The sequence below is a fragment of the Callorhinus ursinus genome, unplaced genomic scaffold (genome assembly GCF_003265705.2).
Source record: "Callorhinus ursinus isolate GAN/ISIS: 27379988/994484 unplaced genomic scaffold, GSC_fseal_2.0 scaffold26, whole genome shotgun sequence".
NCBI lineage: Eukaryota > Metazoa > Chordata > Mammalia > Carnivora > Otariidae > Callorhinus > Callorhinus ursinus.
The window spans coordinates 2,645,573-2,665,518 of record NW_027397088.1 but is presented as its reverse complement, the minus strand read 5'-3'; the positions used below and the strand labels follow the sequence as shown (position 1 = coordinate 2,665,518).

Here is a 19,946-nt window from a genome sequence, read left to right as displayed (position 1 = left end):
AAAATCATATTCTCTTTGTGGCGTATATTTCCTATATGAAGAATTTCAGAAAAGTAGGAAAACAAGAGTATTCTTAAATGTGGTGTCTATATAAACTAAGGAGCTACATCTTATAATTTATTTTCTGGGATAGTTTTATTTTCTAATAAATTGAATAAAGTTCAGTGTGCCCTGCAGTAGTGGTGTGAGAAGAAGGTTTGGAGATCCTTGCTCGATTTCACACTCAAGTCAGATTCTCAATGAAAAAACAAACAAAAACCTTATTGGGGTACTCCTTTAGACCAGATTACTCAACAGGCAAACCTCAGATCTGGCTTCACTGGTATGCCTTGTTTAGTCCAGGTGATGTATTAAATTTTTTAAGCTAACAGAATTTGAGGGTTTTTTTTTTTTTAACTCTCAGTTTTTAGCATTTCAGATTTGCAACTTCTTTTATGTAACCAGAAGATCTGGCAAGACTGGTTCTACATCCCTTTATGGGAACTGTCTGCTGGAGTGAAGTTATTGTCCTTTCTAGAAGGAAGGCAGTACTCTCCAGAACACCAGGGATGACCCAGCTAGGTGGACTTGAAGGCATTGGAGTTGGGGACTCTGTCTTAGACCCCTTTTCCAGTGCCCCGTCAAAAAGAGAAATGATTTTTCAAAGTAAAATATTTTGTTCACTAGAAAGTTATTCCTAATTTTTGGATAAATGCTGATATATAAATATACTCATTTCCTCACTGGCTCACAATATGATTCTCATATGCTTTTATCTCCTACACGGTGACCTAAAAAGAGGGTTGGAAGATGGAAGGTGTGGGTTCCAGGGCTAGGTCTGTCTTTGGGCATCTGCAGTACCTCGTTGGACCCGTTTTCTTATCTCTAAAACCCAAATGAACCTGCCGACTCTCCAGGGCTCTGTAATCTTTGCCACTGTTCGGTTTCCAGTAATTCAGCACACATTAGCATAGGTTTCCTAATTGCCTTACTTTTTCTGTCAAAAAAATCATAATAATAATTTACCATCCCCTCAAACATGTCGGGGCTCTGAGGGAGTATTATGTACAACAGACTGTGCAGAGAATCCCTTCGTAAAGATAAGAATCATTCCAATAATCCCCCTCCCATTTTACCTCTCTAGTTTTCTGAAAGTGCAATCAGTCAGTCTGTAGGGCCAGTCTGAGGACCCTTGCCCTCTACTCTGAAGTAGAGTTCTTAATAATTGGACTCGGGGATGTTCAAAGAACCCAGGCTGAAGGTTTCAAAATCCTTTGGTGTTAAGGCTGAAAAGTGGGGAAGGGAGGAGGGTCCCGTGTTGGGTTTTGGAAATGCCTACCCCAGGCCCCATCACCGTCTTGCCATTTCCTAAGCCAGGGTGTGCCGAAAGAGTTAAAGGGCCCCGAGCCTTAACCCACCATCGGGGAGTGTCTTGGGCACTGGAGAGGATCTGGCACGGGACGTGTTTTCATGGAACTGCTTATCAAAACTAAGCTTCTGCCGTTTCATTTAGACGGGGTGGATTGGGTGGAAAACTGGCACGGGGATCAGGAAATCTGCCTTCTGTTCCTCATTCTGCCGCCGCGTGACCCGTTTGCAGGTCATTCCCCCAGCATGTCTCAGTTTCTCCATCTGTAAAATAAGACGATGACACGAACGTTCTTTATCAGGAATGTTAGGAAGCTCCTCTGATGATTTTCATCGAAACTATGGGCAAAGGAAGCTTTTCATGGAGGCCCTGCCTTCGTCCATCCTTTAATTCACTCTTCTCTAGTGCCCTCTGATCCGTTTGGAGGAATTTTTCAGACCACAGCCTTCTTGCTACCTATTAATGGGTTGTGTTCCCACCTAACCTTCATGTTGACACCATCTCCCGCTCTAGGAAGAGAGCCAGTGGAGGTAGAAGCTCTTGATGCCAAAACAAACAATAAAGTTTGGAAACACTTAGACCAAGATAATTAGGGAAATGATGTTGAATAAAAGATGGCATTAGACCTATTATTATGCTTAAGTTAGAATCCAGTTCCAGAAAGCACAATCTCCAGTTAACTAATCTCTTTTAAAAGGTCTTATTTTGTTTCTTTAAAGATTTCTTTTATTTAAATCATCTGATCACTCCTCCCTTTAGGCTCTACTAATGGGTTTTCTTCTTCATTGAGCATTATATTGGAAAAAACTTCAATCAACAGCTGTTTACTATTTAGGAACACTTAAACACTGTCTAACAACAATTAATGAAGCTAACTATTCAGGAAAAAAAAAAAATTAAAGCCCCTCTGAAACATCTACCTTTGTAACACAAATCCACTCTCTTGAAATAGCAGAAACCCACATATAAGACAAATATATAAGTGGCCAGGATTTTTGTGCTCTTTCAAAACTTGAATATAACTGACCTATTTTGGGCAAGGAATCAGAAATTCTTAAGAATGGAAATGTTGAAACCCCAGATTCCATTCTAAAACACATTTTTTTAAAAGAATTAGTGCACTGAAAAATGCTGTGTTTTAAGTATAATAACAGTCTATGGAATTATCACATCATATCTCAGTGATCGTTATGGAACACTGATCTCTTAGGCATTAACCCAGGAATTTTCTCCAATAATATTATCGTTTGTAATAGCAATAACATTGGGTAGATCACAAAGTGCTTTCAATAGATTATCTAATAGGATACCCAAAACCCTGTAACCTGTGTAAGAAAATCGAGAGTGAAATAAGTGGCTTACCTAAAGTGACAAGCCCAGAGTCTTAGGACTTCTGTCCGAGTTCTTTTCACTACATAACATTAAGACTGTCCTTTATGACTGCCTGTTTTCCTGTAAAAACACTTCATTTGCAAAGACGAATAAACATAAGGCCTTCATCCCTTGCCCCCGCGATTTTCTCGGCTCTCACATTCAGGTTCAGAGCTTCATTTGGAGTGTGTTTTTTTGTATTCAGTCTCACACCACAGGCCCAACTTTCAATAATTGTCTCCTATCTTGTATGAAAGTACACAAGTGCTCAGAGAAAGAGTTCTAAGATCCCAGCACTGTTTACTGCTGTGAATAAGATCATTTAAAAAACAAAACAAAACCTTTTTTTTTTCATTCCTTCAGCCTTAACCTCCACCTCTAGTAGCACTATGAGGAGCTAAGTCAGGTGAGAAGCAGGCAGTTCTGTGATGCCTGGTTTCGTTCTCCTACAGACCCTCCAAACTGGCAGGTGGGGTGCTGGGGAAGAGTGGATGTCTCAGCTAAAGTAGATTGGAATTTCAGCAGGTGGCGCTGTTTCCTCCAAGCGAGCAGGACATGTATGCCCCCCCCACCCCCACCCCAGGCAAGAGGCACTGTTCACCGTTACTAGCAAATATCCAGTACTTGTCCTTTTTTCTCAATGGTCCTAGCAAAGTTTTGAACCAATCTGATATAGAGTTGGAGACAAAAGTGAGTCATGCAAACTGACAAACTGGTTCTCATTGCTTTGTAGGTCATCATGCCGGCAGGATGACTGGGATGTTCCCTCGAGGGTAAACCTGCAGTCCATTTCACTGTTGGAAATACAATGCTTGATTTTTTTTTTTTTCCATCCCTGTTTATTCTGGAGTCAGTCACACATAGGCAACCTATCTGAAAGAAAAAAGAAAGGCAGGAACAATTGTGTAACTGTCATTACAGCCAAGCATGTTCATTCTCTCACTGACCAAGCTCTTTAATGTCTGTGGACACATGCTTCTGGAGGCCTAACCAGATAGTGAGGATAGTGCACTGGGAGTAGAGGATTTATCACTTGGCAGCCGGTTTACTTGTAGGGAGACACTGGGAATTTATCTCCATGCCCTTGGAGAATTGCTTTACTGAATGTCTCTCTTAAAGACTTAATTCACTGATTCTTCAGCCCACTTATTACGTAGTCTTCTCACTAGACTTTGTACTGAGTTTGTTCTTTTTTAATTTTGTTCAAGAGGATTTATTCCAGAAGACACCCCCTGAATGATGGAGCTGGCCTAATGGGAAAGGACTCCTTATTTTATCGTCAGGTCTGTGGATGACCCAATGGCCCACCGTTAGCAACGTCTTAGAATATGTCCTAAAGCTCTGATGGCACAGATCACCCTCACCCACTTTAGTTTTTCCCTCTATGATTTTAGAAAGAATTTAGTAGAAATGGGAACTGAAGATTTGCTCATTTTCAAGAGCAAAGTATGCTGCAAAATATTCTGCCTGCACACATCTTAGTCCTTTAAAATTACCAGCTTCTTAAATTAATGTTCAATAGCTGTTCTCTAAATCAATAACATTGCTTTTAAAACAAAATTTACAATATTACCTAGTGTCTCCTGGTGAAGAAAAAAGACTTCCAGGAACACATTTAAAATTTAGTTTGGAAATGTTATCAGTTTGAGGTTTTCTAAATACCATTTGACTCTTCGTAAGTGCAACAAAATGGAAACACTATCATGTTCTTTGAAAAAGTGTAATAGGAATGTGAATGTGAGGGGTTTTGGTACATTCCATCTTGAAGACCCAGTACACTGCACATCTTCCTAGGAAGGTTCAAATCGTGAAGTTAGCATCTGCTTTTGTAAACACTGCTCCCAAAGTGCTCTTTCTCTGAAGGCTGGAGACTGAAAGAATGAAGCACAGATCCTCTCCAGGCCAAGAGTTGCGTCACAAGCCCTTCGTGATCAATAAGAACATTGTGGTGGTTATTTCATAGCTGATTAACTTATATGTCTACAAGCCAACACTTGACTTGAAAGGCTGGTCTGGTTTCTCGCGGTGCAAGCGTGGCCTTTACTAGCCTGTCCTGGCACCGAGTTCTGGGACTGCTCTTTCCTGACCGCAACCAGGGTACAGCCCTGCAGTTTCGTAGTGAGTAACCTATCAGCTGGAACCTGCACTTCTGTGAAAGGGCATTTTGTCTTGTAGGGCAGTACCACGAAGGCAAGATAATTAGTGTGAGGGAGGGAAAAAACAGAACTGAAAACCGCATCAGATACCTGGTTGTGGACTCTCCACCTTTGAAGAGACAGAAAATGTGGTGGCTTTATTTTTCTTAATAACTAGGATAAATGCAAACCATTACAGGTAATTGAGCATTTAATGATGAGATGATACAGAAAGACATAACTTAATAAAAATTATCCGTTTCTCAATTCCTTGTTGAAATGCACTGTGTTTCTTGGCTTTTCTGTATTTGGTTTATATGGTATTGTATTTTAATTCATGTCAGGATCTTAGAACTTCCTCTTAAGAGTTTTTGTATTCTTCCTTGCAAACTTTCTGTTTCATTTTTAGGGAACTGGAATCCTTACATCTTGTAGTTGAAGTATAGTTTTATTGTGCTCAACATTACTTTTAATTTCACCAGTTGTGGGGTAAATAAACCATTGTGTACTTGGGAAAAAAAATTGGCAGAAAAGCAGAATATGTTAAAGACTCTTGCTTTTCATTGCTAGTGAGATTTCTCAACTGGAGCTTCTCTGTTTTATTTTGCCCCTGGCTAACATCTAAAGATCAGTAATAAAGTTCTATGCAAATACTTTCATGTATTTAAAGAACAATATTTTGACACTCATTGACACAAGCAAAAAATACAACACTAAATTAGTGTTCAGGAAAACAATGAAGACATTGTTCATTCATATGAAATGAATGTGAAAAATGTTGTGTTATATTAACAGAAAAGATTGCTCCTCAGCTCTTGACCTTTAGCGTTTGCTAAATGACATTACTTATGGTGTTGTGTAGTAATAGACAATTTTTTATTGTTAATAACGGATCTCGAGCAGTCACTGATACTTGTTAGGCTACTGGAAATTTTAGTCACCAAAAATAAATGTTTATTCTCCAGGGTGGTAATTTGAGGTAAGCTTTGTTAAAGATTTTTTAAAAATGTTCTTTGGACAGTTTGGAATTTCCAAATACTTGATAAGTTAAATATTTTGAAAATGTTAATTCAATGTATTAAAGGCTTATTTTTCTAGATTTCATCTAGATTTATAAATACTCCCCCAAAAAATCTCCTGTCACCATCTAGGTGTTTTCAAAATAATTGAACTTTTAGGAGCTCTCTTGATTTTTTTTTTTTTTAATTTGGAGAACACAAAGAGGCTTTTTGTTCAATTTTCAGTAGTGTGGAGGGGACCTTTTTGGAGGGGAAGTTGTCCCTAAATTATTGCTTCTTATATATAGTAGAATTTCTTTCCTCCTATATCACTAGGCTCCAATATTGCTGCTATAATAAATGTTGTCTTAAATGTAATGCTTCCCTTTTCTTCTCTTTCAATCAAGGACATTACAGAGTCAGCATCGAGGAAATAATTATGATAACAGAAACGTTATGCTCATGGATAAGACCAAGTCCATAAGGGTAATTTGACCTCCCAGAAGAACAACATTGTTGATGTTGGGATATTTTTATATTTAGCAACCGAAAATTAAAGGCATAATGATTAAGTCTAAATCCATTCAAATATAGTTTTAAGAGTATTGAGTGGGAGAGTGACTTAATTTGAAATCCTGATTTTTGTGAATGAGGACATTGTGGGGAAACACATTTGAAATGAGTTTAAATGAACAAGTTAAATGGGACACTAATTCCCATTTAGAAATATGGTACATCTGTCCTAGCCTGCAGTCTTTAGGGGAGCTCAAGCCTGAGCAGTGAACAGTGTTCGCTGGGATTAAAAAACAGACTAAGAATTCTCTGGATCTCTCCTACTCCTCTCCTGTGCAGTAATTGTCTCCTCTTTGTGCTCCTATACCTCCTTTCCTGCTAGCATTTATCTCATTGGCCTTTTGTTATTTTGGTTGCTGTCGGGCACTTGGCAGTCTTCTGTGTGGATTCTAAGATCTCTAATGGTGCCTTATCACCTTTGGAACTGCCTTCTCACACTGAGTACAGAGCCGGATACATGATTGGTCCCACGAACTCAGACTCAGCAAAGTTCTGAAAGTCTTGTTCCATCTGCAGCTGTCATCATCTGAATTTATTGGCACAAGGAGCAGGAACCAACTCAGAGAAATTCAAGTAAAAAGGGATTTATCATGAAAAGTGTCGGGATACTTTACAGGAACTGGGAAGTGAAATCTGCTTTCCTGTTTGTCTGTGCATCTCTCCCCTCACTGCCCCCCAAGCCTTGTAGTCTGTCTTTTCCCACTCCTCTACCCAAATATGTCTCAGTGCTCGGCTCTGCTTCTTCTGTAGGCCTCCCCTTGGCTTCAGCGGGGCTGGCTGACTCTGTGTGGCAGTCATCCAGCCCCAGTGTTCAGTGCTGTACTGCTCATTCAGTCTCTGGGTCTCTTATACAGACTCTTTTGAGACTGACTGACCCAGAATATGTCAGGTCTCCATCCATGATAAGGGAGTTGGAAAGGAGGGCAGGTATAGAGACAGGTCACCTGGCTTAAATATGGCTGCCTGATTCACTCCCTCAACAAGAGCTGTGGGTAAGGATATCTTGCTTAGGAGAAAGGTTTTAGAAAGTTTCCATGCCTAGTGTCTTCTGGCTACTACCTGGAGTTTATGTCTCAGAAGTTCTTTCTTAAGTCAAATGTCGAACTTTTAAAACACTTTTCGTATATAAATGTTGGCAATCCATGAGTCAGGCACAGCATCTACCTTGTTTATCCCTCCCTGATATACAGTCAGAGTCTAGCAGAGTGCCTGGCATCTGGCGCGCAAATTTTCCATGAATATTGACTAACAGTATGAGGTAAGCCCACAGAAGTCCATGCAGCTATTCCTAACAACCATTTCTAATAAAATTTTTACATGAAAATGCATGTTCGCCTAATGCACTAAAAAGAATACTAAAAGAGGAACTGAGGGTCTACTCCCAGCTCTGGTACTAACTAGGTAGGTGACTTTAAGCCAGTCACATGGTCTCCCTGGTTTCAGTTGCTTCACCTCTAAAATGAATTGAATTGGATGAGAACATCTCTGCAGCCCCTTCCAGCTATAAAATTCTATGGCTCTGACTAACAGAATCAGGATTAAGTTCACTCCACCCTTTCAGTCTTCCCTCCCCATGCCATATATGGGAGTAAGAATTTGATCATGGAGAGAAACTAGATCCTCCCAGGCACCAATAACCCTCACAGGCTACATAATTATCGTTGTCATCATCATCATCATGATAAATAATAGTCTTTAAACACTCACTGTATCCCAGGCACTGTTCCAGGCACTTTACCTATATTAACCTATTTAATCCTAAAAACTGCCCTATGAGGTAAGTACTGTTACTGTTCTCATTTGTCTGAGGAACTGGAAGATTAAGGAACTTGCCAGAAGTTACCAGGTTAAGTCCTGGAGCTGGGGTTTAAACACAGGTGGTCCAATTCCAAGTTTGAGCTCCAGCCACGACAAGCAGTGTTTCTCAGTGTGGTCCCCAGATAAGCAGCCTCAGCTTAGCCCTGGAACTTCTTAGAAATACAATCTTCAGGTCCCACCCCAGGGCTATTGAGTGAGAAACTCTTGGGCTGAAGGAAGCCAGCAATCTGTGTTTTAATCTTACGGATGATTCTAATGCACACTAAAATTTGAGAGTTCCTGCTTCTTCTCTTCAACACTGCCTTTCAACATACCTGTAAGTGGTTCTCTAAGTATTTACTCCCCAGGTATGCTAATTGGGGAATAAATACCTAGAAATGTGGTATTGTTGCCCATTTGTATGTGGACAAGGCATACATTCAAATATAGGTGATCATAAGTTAGGAGCTAGTTATACTGCTTTTCAAGTTCTCTGTCTCCTAGTTGCCATGACTGATGAAATCAGTACAGGAAAAGTCAGGCGGTGGAGACAATTACAAAGGAGGGAGGAGAGGAAGATTATTCCTCCATCTCTGCTGCAGAGATGAGGAGGCCTCCTCCATGAAGCCCTAATACAATCTTTGACAGGTAGAGCAAACAGAATTAGGGCAGTGCATCACATAGTATGTGGACTCTCCTTCCCTACAAGAGGGCGACTGACTCTTCAGCCCTGACCCGTCCCATGCAGGGTCCACTAGCTGCATGTGTTTACTGAGCACTCACAAGGTGCTCAGTCTGAACTGAGATGGGCTATAATTGCAAACTACACGCTGGACTTCAAAGACTTAGTGCGCAGAAAAATAATGTAGACTATCTTGATGATATTTTCTATTGAAATGATACCGTACTTTATATATTGGGTTAAATAAAACATTGAAATTAGTTTTACCTTTTTACTTTTTTAATGTGGCTACTTGAAATTTTTAAATTCAATAGATGGCTTGCATTGTATTTCTATTGGGCAACATTGTTTTAGACTAAGCTTGTAAAGTCCTATCTACATCTCCCTTAGTGCATATAATATAGTGTGTCTATAGTTTTGATTTACCGGTAACCATGATTATCAAACCTGGAACTGAGAGAGAGCTATGGCAGTGCTAGGACCTGTTATTCAGGGAGCCCGGAACCAGCCCAGAGTGGGATTCCAAAGGTCAGAGTCAGACTGAGAGGCAGAACCAGGTGGTCAGGACGGACTTGAGGGATAAGGTCACAGGAAAGTCAGAGCTGGCTTCCCAAGAACATGTTTCGGCCAGGAACCATGAGCAGGGAGATGGACAATCAGGTGGTCATGAGTATAAAGTAACTTCCTGCTGCATGCCCACAGCTTTTATATTGTTCCTGCCGAGCCAGGAACTAATTCTAGAATGGCTTACCTGGGTATGCGAGTGGGAACAGGTAATTGGAAACACCTGGTTGAGGTAGGTGGCTGGGCACGCTCCAGGAAACAACCACTTCTGGGAAGTATGTTGTGACAGTAATGGTGTGAGGGCCAAGTTAGAGCATTTGTTAAATTACAGTGACCTGAAAGTGAGTTTCCATATTCCAGGTGTTAGTCTGCGAATTACTGTTGCCCTCATGTAAACCTAATGCTGCACGATGTTAAAGATAGACAGAGCTCTCTGTATAGAAACTACAGGCTTATGCAGTAATGCTTATATCAAAGGCAAACATAGTCATTTCATTACTATATTGAAACAATCAGTTTATGTTATAGTCATCACAAGATAGCCCTTTGCAATAGATTTTTTCTAGAGATGGCTGCAATAATCCCCCCCATTTGGCAGGCCCATTTGCTCCGTGACTCTACCACTCTTCTCATAAAGGGGGAGGTCACTTTCCCCTTTGTTGAAATTTGGGCTGACCCTATAACCAGCCATATGTAGAGGAAGGGACTCTGCCCTTGCAGCTTCTGCAAATAAGCTTGAGCTAGATGATGAGAGACCGCAGGGTTGGGGGACACGTGAAGGAGAACTGAAGTACATTTAGCACCAAGGGACCCAGACCTGTGAGGGGGGCCATTCAGATCACCTCGGCCACAGGGAGCAGAGATGAGCCATCTGCCCCGAGCCCTCCTAAATTCCTAGCTCACAGAATCCTGAGCAATAAAAAGGTTTAAACCACTAAGTTTTAGGATGGCTTATTAAGCAGCATTAGACAAGTGGATTTATTTATATGTGGATTTTTCATTAAAGTCTTTTCATATATTATATGGTCACATAATTTTGGGATGTACATAATTGCTTAAAATAATTCCTTATGCACTCACTCAGAATATGTTATGCTAAACATACATACAAGCTGTAGATTTTGCTCAAATTAATTTTCAGTCCTAAACGGCCACAAAATGGTATTACAGAGGAAGGGAGACCATCTTTATGGATACCCGCGTCCATACTGCTGAGTGGCAAGGAGATGCTGCTGAAGGAGGAGCCGGTTTTACCATCTGTGCCATAGCCTCCTAACTGAGAGACAATGCAGGCTATGATCTGGGGGAGGGGCAGAGAGGAGGTAGTACTGCACACAGCTCCATAGCAGCCTGGTGATTGACAGACTATTCTGTGAGCCACACGAACATGCAAGGGCTGATAAAGGAAGGCAGCCTTGTCCTGGGGCAGAGAATGTAGGGGGTTCGATGAGAGGGTTTTGAGAGAAGTTTGAAATGCAGCAGCAGGCTGCCCTCAGTGTGTTTTCCTGTGCCTCCTCATACGATTCTTCAGCAACTATCCCACCTTGTTCAAATAGTATTAATAATTGGAAAGGCACCACCCCAGGATCTATACCAGAGGTGGGAGTGAAGAAAGGATTGCAAGGAGAAGAAAAGGAGCAAAACAGATGAATAGCCCATATTCTAAAGAATATTATTCAAAGAAAAATACATCACAGTAGCTCAGTTCATTGTCCTCCATAGATTTCAGAAAATTATAGGCAACATGTTTGTGTTCAGTTTGCTAAAAACTATTACAGTCCATGGGCCAGTTGACTGTGCTTGTAAATAATGTTTTATTGAAACACATCCGTGCCCATTTGTTTCTGCTCTGTGGCTGTTCTTGCACCACACAGCAGTGTTGAGTACTTGTGTTAGGTACCAGATGGCTCAGGAGCCTAAAATATTTACTACCTTGCCCTTTAACAAAAAGTTAGCTGACCCCTGACTTAAAGAAAATAAATGAAAGAGTGAAGCTGGAAATAATCAGGAAAGATATGGAAGAGAAAAAGAAAATCAGTCCAGAAACTGAAGCCACCTTAGCAACGGAATTTAAAATAAATGTTACTGAAAACAATCAGTGTCAGGAAGAAACCACATAAAATAATATGGAAAAGACTAAGCGTGAAAATGATTAGATAGGGTATAATAGGCATAGAAGACAGAAGAAAAGAGATACAACATGAGCATAATTGGTGCGCCTGAAAAAGAAATGGAACAAATATAAGAGTGAAAAATACTCAAAGATTCATAGAAGAAATAAATACATAACTTGAATCTGCATATGGTATCCCAGAAAAATTGATTTCAGAATGATTAACGCAAAACTAGGAGCTTTTAGGTTTTCAGTTCTCATCCAGGGATGAGAAAAACTAACCCTCAGCCTTGGAATTTGTAGATCGGTGTAAGTGGTTGGAATGAAAGCAGAAAGGGCAAGGCAGATTTTGACACAGCCTTTTTCTTGTGGTGCATCAACCTAGAATAATAGGTTCACAGCAAAAGTAAGAAGAGCTCTATTGCTTTCTAAATTGTGTTCTGTTGTTTTTGTTGTTTTTATTTATTATCTAACAATTCTTTTCCTCTTCAGTAACTTAGTATCTTAAAAATGTCTGAAGGCCTCTTTATCAAAGGAATCCACAAACCACAGTATTTTTGTCCATGAAGAAAACTAATAGATTGAGAAGTCCTTAAGGCCAGCCTCTGGTTTTATACTAGATGATTTTCTTGATATCATTTTATTTATATAATCATGTAGTACCTGTTTCCCAACTATGTCATAGTAGGAGGGAATCTCCCATGCTAACCCTCAGACCTACTGATGTGAGTACCACAAAGCATAAGGCCTGACCTAGCACAAGACTACCTGAAGTCCTGACCCAAACTGTGAATACCAGGCTGTTATCATGAAAACAGCTACTGAACAAGGTTTAAAGACAAAATATATGTGAATGGAGCCCCAGTTGGCATTTTTTAATTAGGAATTTAAATATCCATTTGTTCAAATTCCTATGATTTTTATTAGCATTATTTCATAGACTTTCTCCCCTGGAAAAAAAAAATATATATATATATTTAGTTCTGTTTTAAGATTATTTTATGACAGTAGCACATAAAGCACAAAGCACAGGACTAAAAAAGCAGCAGTCAAATAAATATAGTTAAACATAACCTTGATTAACAAATCTTGTTATTCATGGATGACAGCTCAGTTAATAAGTGTTTGTGGCTTGGATACTGAACCGGAGGTTAATGGCGAGGTGGAAGCAATTGTAGAATCCAGATTTTTAAGACAAACACACATCACACCCCAAAAGGCATGCATGGAATCAGGTGTAGTTAGTCAGCTGTGGTGATGTACTTTGGGTGTTCTCCTTCACTGGTCCAGCTGTGAACAGCCTCCAGAGCTACCAAATCAAGGAAAGAGGAATGATCCTTCACTGCCTACTTCCGCGTTCATGACTTGAATGGCCAAAGAGTAGATTGTGGGAGGCAGTGTTTTCGCTCAAATTTTCTACAGTTTTATTTTGACTTCTCTAAGTTAGATTTACAGAACTGATAGCTTCTATCTGTAATTATACAGCTACAAGATAACGCATGTCCAAATTTAACTAATGCTTATCATCTACATTCTGCCTTCAGATGTCAATGGTATGGCATCAGATTTCTTTTCTACTTCATGTACCTTAAAAGCAAAATGAATGTGAGACATGATTTGAAGACTGCACTCTTCATTTGCTGTTAAGGGACATTTTTATGTCAAAGAATCTGAAGCCTTGGTACATTCCTTAACTGATTGTCTTTCCTCCCTGTGGGATGGATTAAAAAGCAGGAGATTTTTTTTGTTTGCACTGGTGATCAGGTCACGGCTGAAAGTAAATAAGTATCTGAGGAAGTGGATAAGTCAGTCATATCCTTAAAGGGCACTGAAAGAATGTGGGAAGACTCTCTTTTTTCTCCTTCATTCCTTGAGAGACAAAGAGAGAGGATTGACATCTAAAACATGTAACCTCAAAATTTTTTCTATAGTCGGAAGCCAAAGCCAAGTGGTGATTTGATCACAGATTGTGGCCTGGCTGTGTCATGGGTCATATGTTCAGCATGTGAACAGGAAGGTGAGAAGTGGTGAGCTTTTGCCTCAGTTGTGCCATCCATCAGAGAATAAATGGACCAAATCAACGTGTGCAGCTGTATAAGGAGGTGAATGGCTGAGTACTTCTCACACAGGGGCCTTTGTGTCCTGGACATGATCTAGCATTATGATGGGATGCACTGGGCCTCGGCTTTGTGGCAAATTACTAACCCATTATCACACCAGAACACAAGATCATTTATCTTCTAATCCAGAATGTCACCTGTTCTTCATTTACCAGTCAATAACCATTAATTATGCTCAGTGGAAATTTAAACAAAGCCCTTTCCCTCTGTTAAAACCAGTAAACTATTCAGTAATAACAAATAAATCTGGAGTTGTATATCCTTTCCCTTCCCATTCCCAGACTGGAGTCTGGTACAATATGAACTTTAGAGGAAATGCCTAGAAATTGATAGGTCAAAGGCCGCAGATAGTCTGATGGAAAAGAAAAGAGCAGATTCTTGGCACTCACTTTAGTGAAAGTGAGAGGCTCCTACTGATCCCAAGATTCCTGTCAGGGAACAAAACAAGTACCAGGGAACTTGCCCAGTGTTTAAAGTAATCCACCATTAACCAGTAATCATATTTTCTCCTTTTATTTTTAGCAAGCCCTTGCTTTCTTTCACATGACTAAAAATATAATTCTTTTCAAAACCATTCTAGCACAACATAGTGTTTCAAAAGAAATAAAATAAGCTAAGCAGTCCTGAAAGACCTATTTTAAATGTTATTTTTAGAATGGAAATTTGAGTAAAACACATGTAAGTGTATACACAAATCCCTCAGGAAAATGTTCAAATAGGAATTCTAGCCAGAAGCATAATTTAGTTTTTCCTAAAAACTTTGAAAGTATTTTTGAAGAAAGCCAAAACAAGTGTGTGTGCGCGCGCATGTGTGTGCGTGTATGCACTCAGGGGAGGTGGGAGGGTCAGCTTAGCTGGGGAAGGGTGGCCAAAGGGCAGGCTCAGTCCCAGTGAAGTCAACCATACTGTGTGCCATTGGTCACATGGAAACTCAGTGAGATAATATGAATTCATTCCAAGGACTAGACCTGGGGCTCTTGTGTGGGATCTGGAAGGAGAGGTCAGAGTTTCCAGACAGAGGAGAGAAGAGGGCATTCTAGGCCACGGGAACTGCACGTGCAAGACACAGAGACACAAGGAGCTAGCCCCCCCACTGGGCCTCTGATAATGCACATGTGCCTCGGTGCCCATAACAAAAGACACCTCTGTGGGGACCTTAACAACAGACAGTGCTGGGCACAGAGCTTGGCCAGCAGAGCTGGGCTGCATTTCAGACCCCACTCCTCCTCTCAGCCCAGAGCATTTTTAATAGTGTGAAATGGCCCTGAAGTCTCAGAGGTACAAAGATTTTGGAGACTCTGTGCTGCGTGGACTATCCCAATAAAGAGAACATCTTGCGTTTTGTGCCTTTTAAAAATGGATCAAGTTTTATTAATCCTAATCTAACTAGTGTGAATTTTTAAAGTGTAGTGACTGAATTCATCATCTGTGATCTCTTAATGCAAAATGACACTTGGAGGTATTTCATGAATGCCAGCAAAACTGTCTCCTAGCCAAGACCCTTTCATTGGTTATTTCTCAGTGTGTCACTGACCTGAAGCTACTGCCATTGTCCCACCCAGTGGTGCCCACCTCCAAGGCACATAAAACCGCCAAAAGTCTCATCCTCCGTAGAACAAAAATAGGATTGAAAAGTCTTATAATAGACCAAAAATACAAAATATTCACAAGAAATAACTTCAAGTAAAAGATAAATATCTATTTTTTTTTCATTTTTTAGAAGGATGCCACAAATTCAAATGAATAAAGAGGAATTAAACTTTTTTGGGTTGTATCCTCTGAGAAAAAAGAAGCTGCTCCATTGGCTTCAACAACTTATTTTTCAGCTTTTCCAATAGCAACGAGGGAGACACCAACCAGCACAGTTTCCTTTAAATGTTAGAACCAGAGTGTAATACACATAATATTGGGGACTGTGTTCTAATGAAGTGTCTATTATTTTTACCTATTTTATTTTGAAAAGTGGGTGAGAATGATAAAAAAACAGTTGTCATTGTTGTTGGCTTGGATTTTCTTAAAGAGGCATGCTGCAGTCACACACGAGCTATACTTTTGTGTTTTTTTTTTAAAGATTTTATTTATCTATTTGAGAGAGAGAATGAGAGAGAGCACGAGAGAGAAGAGGGTCAGAGGGAGAAGCAGACTCCCCGCTGAGCAGGGAGCCCGATGCGGGACTCAGTCCCGGGACTCCAGGATCATGACCTGAGCCAAAGGCAGTCGCCTAACTAACTGAGCCACCCAGGTGCCCTACTTTTGTGTTTTTTAATCTGCGCCTTCAATCTGTGTAACAAAATCATTAAAATTAATGTACAGTTCCAACTCTCAAAACAATAGGCCTGTGTGTGGCTGATAAAAGTTGTTATAACCGAGTGGAGCAGGGCCGTGACTGTTGCTACCAGTTTGTGTCTGAGATGCACCGCTGCACTGTTGCCCAACTAGACTTCTTGTTCCTGTTGAAAAAGTACACAGGTGTGATGCACGCACTGAGCACTTGACCTTGAAACATGTCCTGATGAATCCCGAACTCTGGTGCATTCTTATTGCCACTCAAATAACTTTTTAGAAGTGGCAGTACTGTTCATTACATAATTGTTTTCCCTTTAATGATTCCTGACTTACTTGGCTTTTTGATGTCAACACGCTGGCAAATTTCCAACTTTATTGTTAGGAAATTTGGTTCCATTTTTGAGGAAGCTCATCTGTCTTTAAATCACTTTTTCTTACCCTCTGTCCATGATATCAAGGAAAATTGGGCGATTCTTTTTAAACTCTTCTTTTCTTTAAATATACTATAGAAAGTTTCTTTGCCACAAATGCCCTTGAACATCTTGTTCCTTTAAATTGTAGCCCAAGGACCTGCTGTGTGAGAATCAGGATGCCTAAAACATGTCCTTCCAGTCTGAGTCTGAACTTCTGTGTCCCAGGCATCTGTGCTAAGATGTTCCCTTGATGATTCTGATGCACATTAAAGTTTGAGAACCGCTACTGTGATGTTGAGAATAGTGTGTTAAATTCATGGTCATTTTCTAGCTGTGCATGTCAGAGTATTAAAACAAGGTGGCCTTAGATTGAAGTGACTTTTAATGCCTTCACAGTCTATGTAGGTGAACCAAAACCTAAGCCAGAGTCAATGCACTCAAATCCAACAAAATGAACCTTAAGAACAACGAGTCACAAACAGCTACCTCTGCATTTTCAAATAAGGCAACTGTGTAAACTGTAGTCAGTCACAAAATTTGTTTACTTTGCTTCAGTGTCTACTCTATGAAAACCCTGCTCCTAGTTTCTGTTGGTGTAGTGCTCCTAATCACCTTTGGTTTAGTGCTGCCTTATTTGAATTGATGTATGCTCCAATAAACTCTTGGCAAAAAAAAAGAAAAGAAAAAGAAAAAATTTAATGTGCCTCAGTTTTCCTTTTAGCAATGTCCATCTCCAATTATTTTTTTTTACAGATTTATTTATTCATTTTAGACAGAGAGAGTGCACATGTGGTTGTGGGGGAGGGCGTGCGAGGGAGAGGGAGAGAGAATTTAAGCAGACTGCACTCTGAGAGCAGAGCCCCGACATGGGACTTGATCTCAAGACCCTGTGATCATGACCTGAGCCAAAACCAAGAGTTGGTCGCTTAACCGACCATGCCACCCAAGCGCCCCTCCAATTACATGTTTCTGATACCATTATGTTTCTCAGGTGACAGCTGGATGCACTTTGACTTGGATTTGCCTCTCTCTCTTTCTAGGCTATGTGGCTGATGTTGCAGAATGATGAGCCAGAGGATTTTGTCATAGCTACTGGGGAAGTCCATAGTGTTCGGGAATTTGTAGAGAAATCATTTTTGCACATTGGAAAAACCATCGTGTAAGTATGAATTGGTTTCTGGCCATTTATCAGACATTTGCTGGCAAGTTTGTATATGTGCTTGCTATTCCTCCTTGGTTTTGTCATTTTCCCCTTTTACTCTCTTGTAAAACAATACATGGAGTTTCAGTATGAAACAGGGACTTTGTTCTTCACTGAATCCAATCTCAGTTATATTTTACCTTTTTTTATTTTTTAAAGGTTTTTAATTGTTTTAATTTTAAACTTTTTACTATAGCTAACACATGGTTTACTGTGATTTTACTGTAGGTAATTCTGCTCTTACCAGATCAATGTGATAATATTATACAATTGTTTTTAATATTTTCATCTATGTTTTAAAATTTTAAAACCACAAAAAACTTAGAGAAAAATTTCAAATCCATTATAAACAGTCTTGTTTTCTTTGAACCAATGAAAGTAGGTTGCCAACCTGATGCCCCATCAGCCTGGACTTCTGTGCATATTTCCTATAAATATTCTCCTTCATAAACACAGTACAATCATCAAAATCAGGAATTCACAATGATAAGTTACTACTGTCTAATCCTCAGATCTCCTTTGAGTTTTGCCAGTTGGGCAATGCTATACTTTATAGCAAAATGATCTAGTTTATAATTATGCGTTGCATTTATGTGTTGTGTTGGAGTCAGATTTTTATTGGAATGTTTGAAAGATTTGTCAGAAATCCTTTATTGTAGATGGAAAACTTTTCTTTTTTGGTAATTTTTTTATTGTGGCAAAATACACACACACACACACACATGCAATTTGCTATCTTAACCATTTTTAAGTATACATTTCAGTGACATTAGGTATAGTCAAATGTTATGTAACCATCACCACCATCCATCTCCAGAACTTTTTAATCTTCCCCAAGTAAAACTCTGTACTCATTAAACAGTAACTTGCCATCCACCCCTTCCCCCAGCCTCTACTTTTATGTCTCAAAGAATTTGCCTACTCTTGGTACCTCATACAAATTGAATCATACAGTGTCTGTCCTTAGTGTTTGGCTTATTTCACAAAACTTAATATGTTCAGGATTGATCCATGTTGTAGCCTGTCTCAGCATTTCATTCCTTTTTAAGGTTGAGTAATATTCCATTATATGTATATGCTACATTTTGTTTATCCACTCATCTTTTGTTGCACACTGTGTCCCTTCCAAAGTTCGGCTATTGCAAATCATGCTACTGTGAACATGGATATACAAATATTCATTTGAGTCCTTCCTTTCAATTCTTTTGAATATATTCTTAGTAGTAGAATTCCTGGGTCATATGATTATGTTTAACTTTTTGAGGAGCTGCCAAACTGTTTTCCAAGATTCATTTTTGAAATATAAGAAAGGACTTCTACTTTGAGCTATGATAGAATGATAAAAATCAGATTAAACCTTCTATCTTTAAAAAAAATTAAACTACATAAAACATATGAAATAATTGTTTTAGACATTGGCAATAGGTAGTGCAGGTATGTGATCCCTGATAGAAAAGAAACAAATGAGGTGAGCCCTGCAATCACTCTGGGCCTCTTCCTGGAGGCACAGTCTCAACCACGGAACATGAAAGAGGCACTCCAATAGAAAACAACTGTTTTTGCTGAGTTGAGGAGGTAGAGGTCAGAATTTAGAGAGTCTGAGGCACCTAACATTAAGGGGCAGAGTTCTAGAAAGGTGGGCTCTACAAAGAAAAAAGAACTCCAGAAATCTGCATAAGGACCCCATTCAGTTTGTATTGAATAATAAGATGTAGAAGTACTAGAAGAAATTCCATAGGCTTAGATGAAGAACTACCTGGGAACTGGACATTCCTCAGAGCTTACTCAAGTCTGGGAGGCATTTGCATTTCAGCCAGCCTCAATGGAGAGACCTTATTCACCACTCAGAGAAGTAGTACAGATTCTAGAGGGCTATGTCTCAGTAATGTGGCTAATCCTGAAAATAAAGGCTACTCCAGACTTAGGCTAACAAAGTTTAAGTACAAACTTCCAAAGGATCAAACTGGACACAAGAACAAATACCTACCATAACAAAGCCCAACGTTCTTCAAAAGAAGACCGTAAAATTTAGACTCAACAACATAAAATTCTTAACATTCAGGATTCAATAAAAAATTAGAGTGTCAAGAAGTAGGAAAACATGACCTATAACCAAGAGAAAAATCAATTAGTAAAAACAGTCTGAGGAATAATAGGGATGATGTTATAAGCACTCAGGGATATTAAAAAACTTTTTTTTTAAATTTTATTTATTTATTCATGAGAGACAGAGGGAGAAAGAGAGAGAGAGAAGCAGAGGGAGAAGCAGGCTCCCAAGGAGCAGGGAGCCCGATGCGGGACTCGATCCCAGGACCCCGGGATCATGACCTGAGCCGAAGGCAGAC

The 19,946-nt window shown here is 39.7% G+C and overlaps 1 protein-coding gene across 3 annotated transcripts in view; it reads left to right on the top strand.

Annotated features, from left to right (window-relative positions):
* The window catches only part of GMDS (GDP-mannose 4,6-dehydratase), a 641,402-nt gene that overhangs the window by 504,375 nt on the left and 117,081 nt on the right, over nucleotides 1–19,946 (top strand). For all 3 annotated transcript variants that reach the window (XM_025890977.2, XM_025890978.2, XM_073877510.1), the window contains one exon: nucleotides 17,441–17,559. In XM_025890977.2, the coding sequence (XP_025746762.1) occupies nucleotides 17,441–17,559 (119 nt within the window). The remainder of the gene's footprint in view (nucleotides 1–17,440; nucleotides 17,560–19,946) is intronic.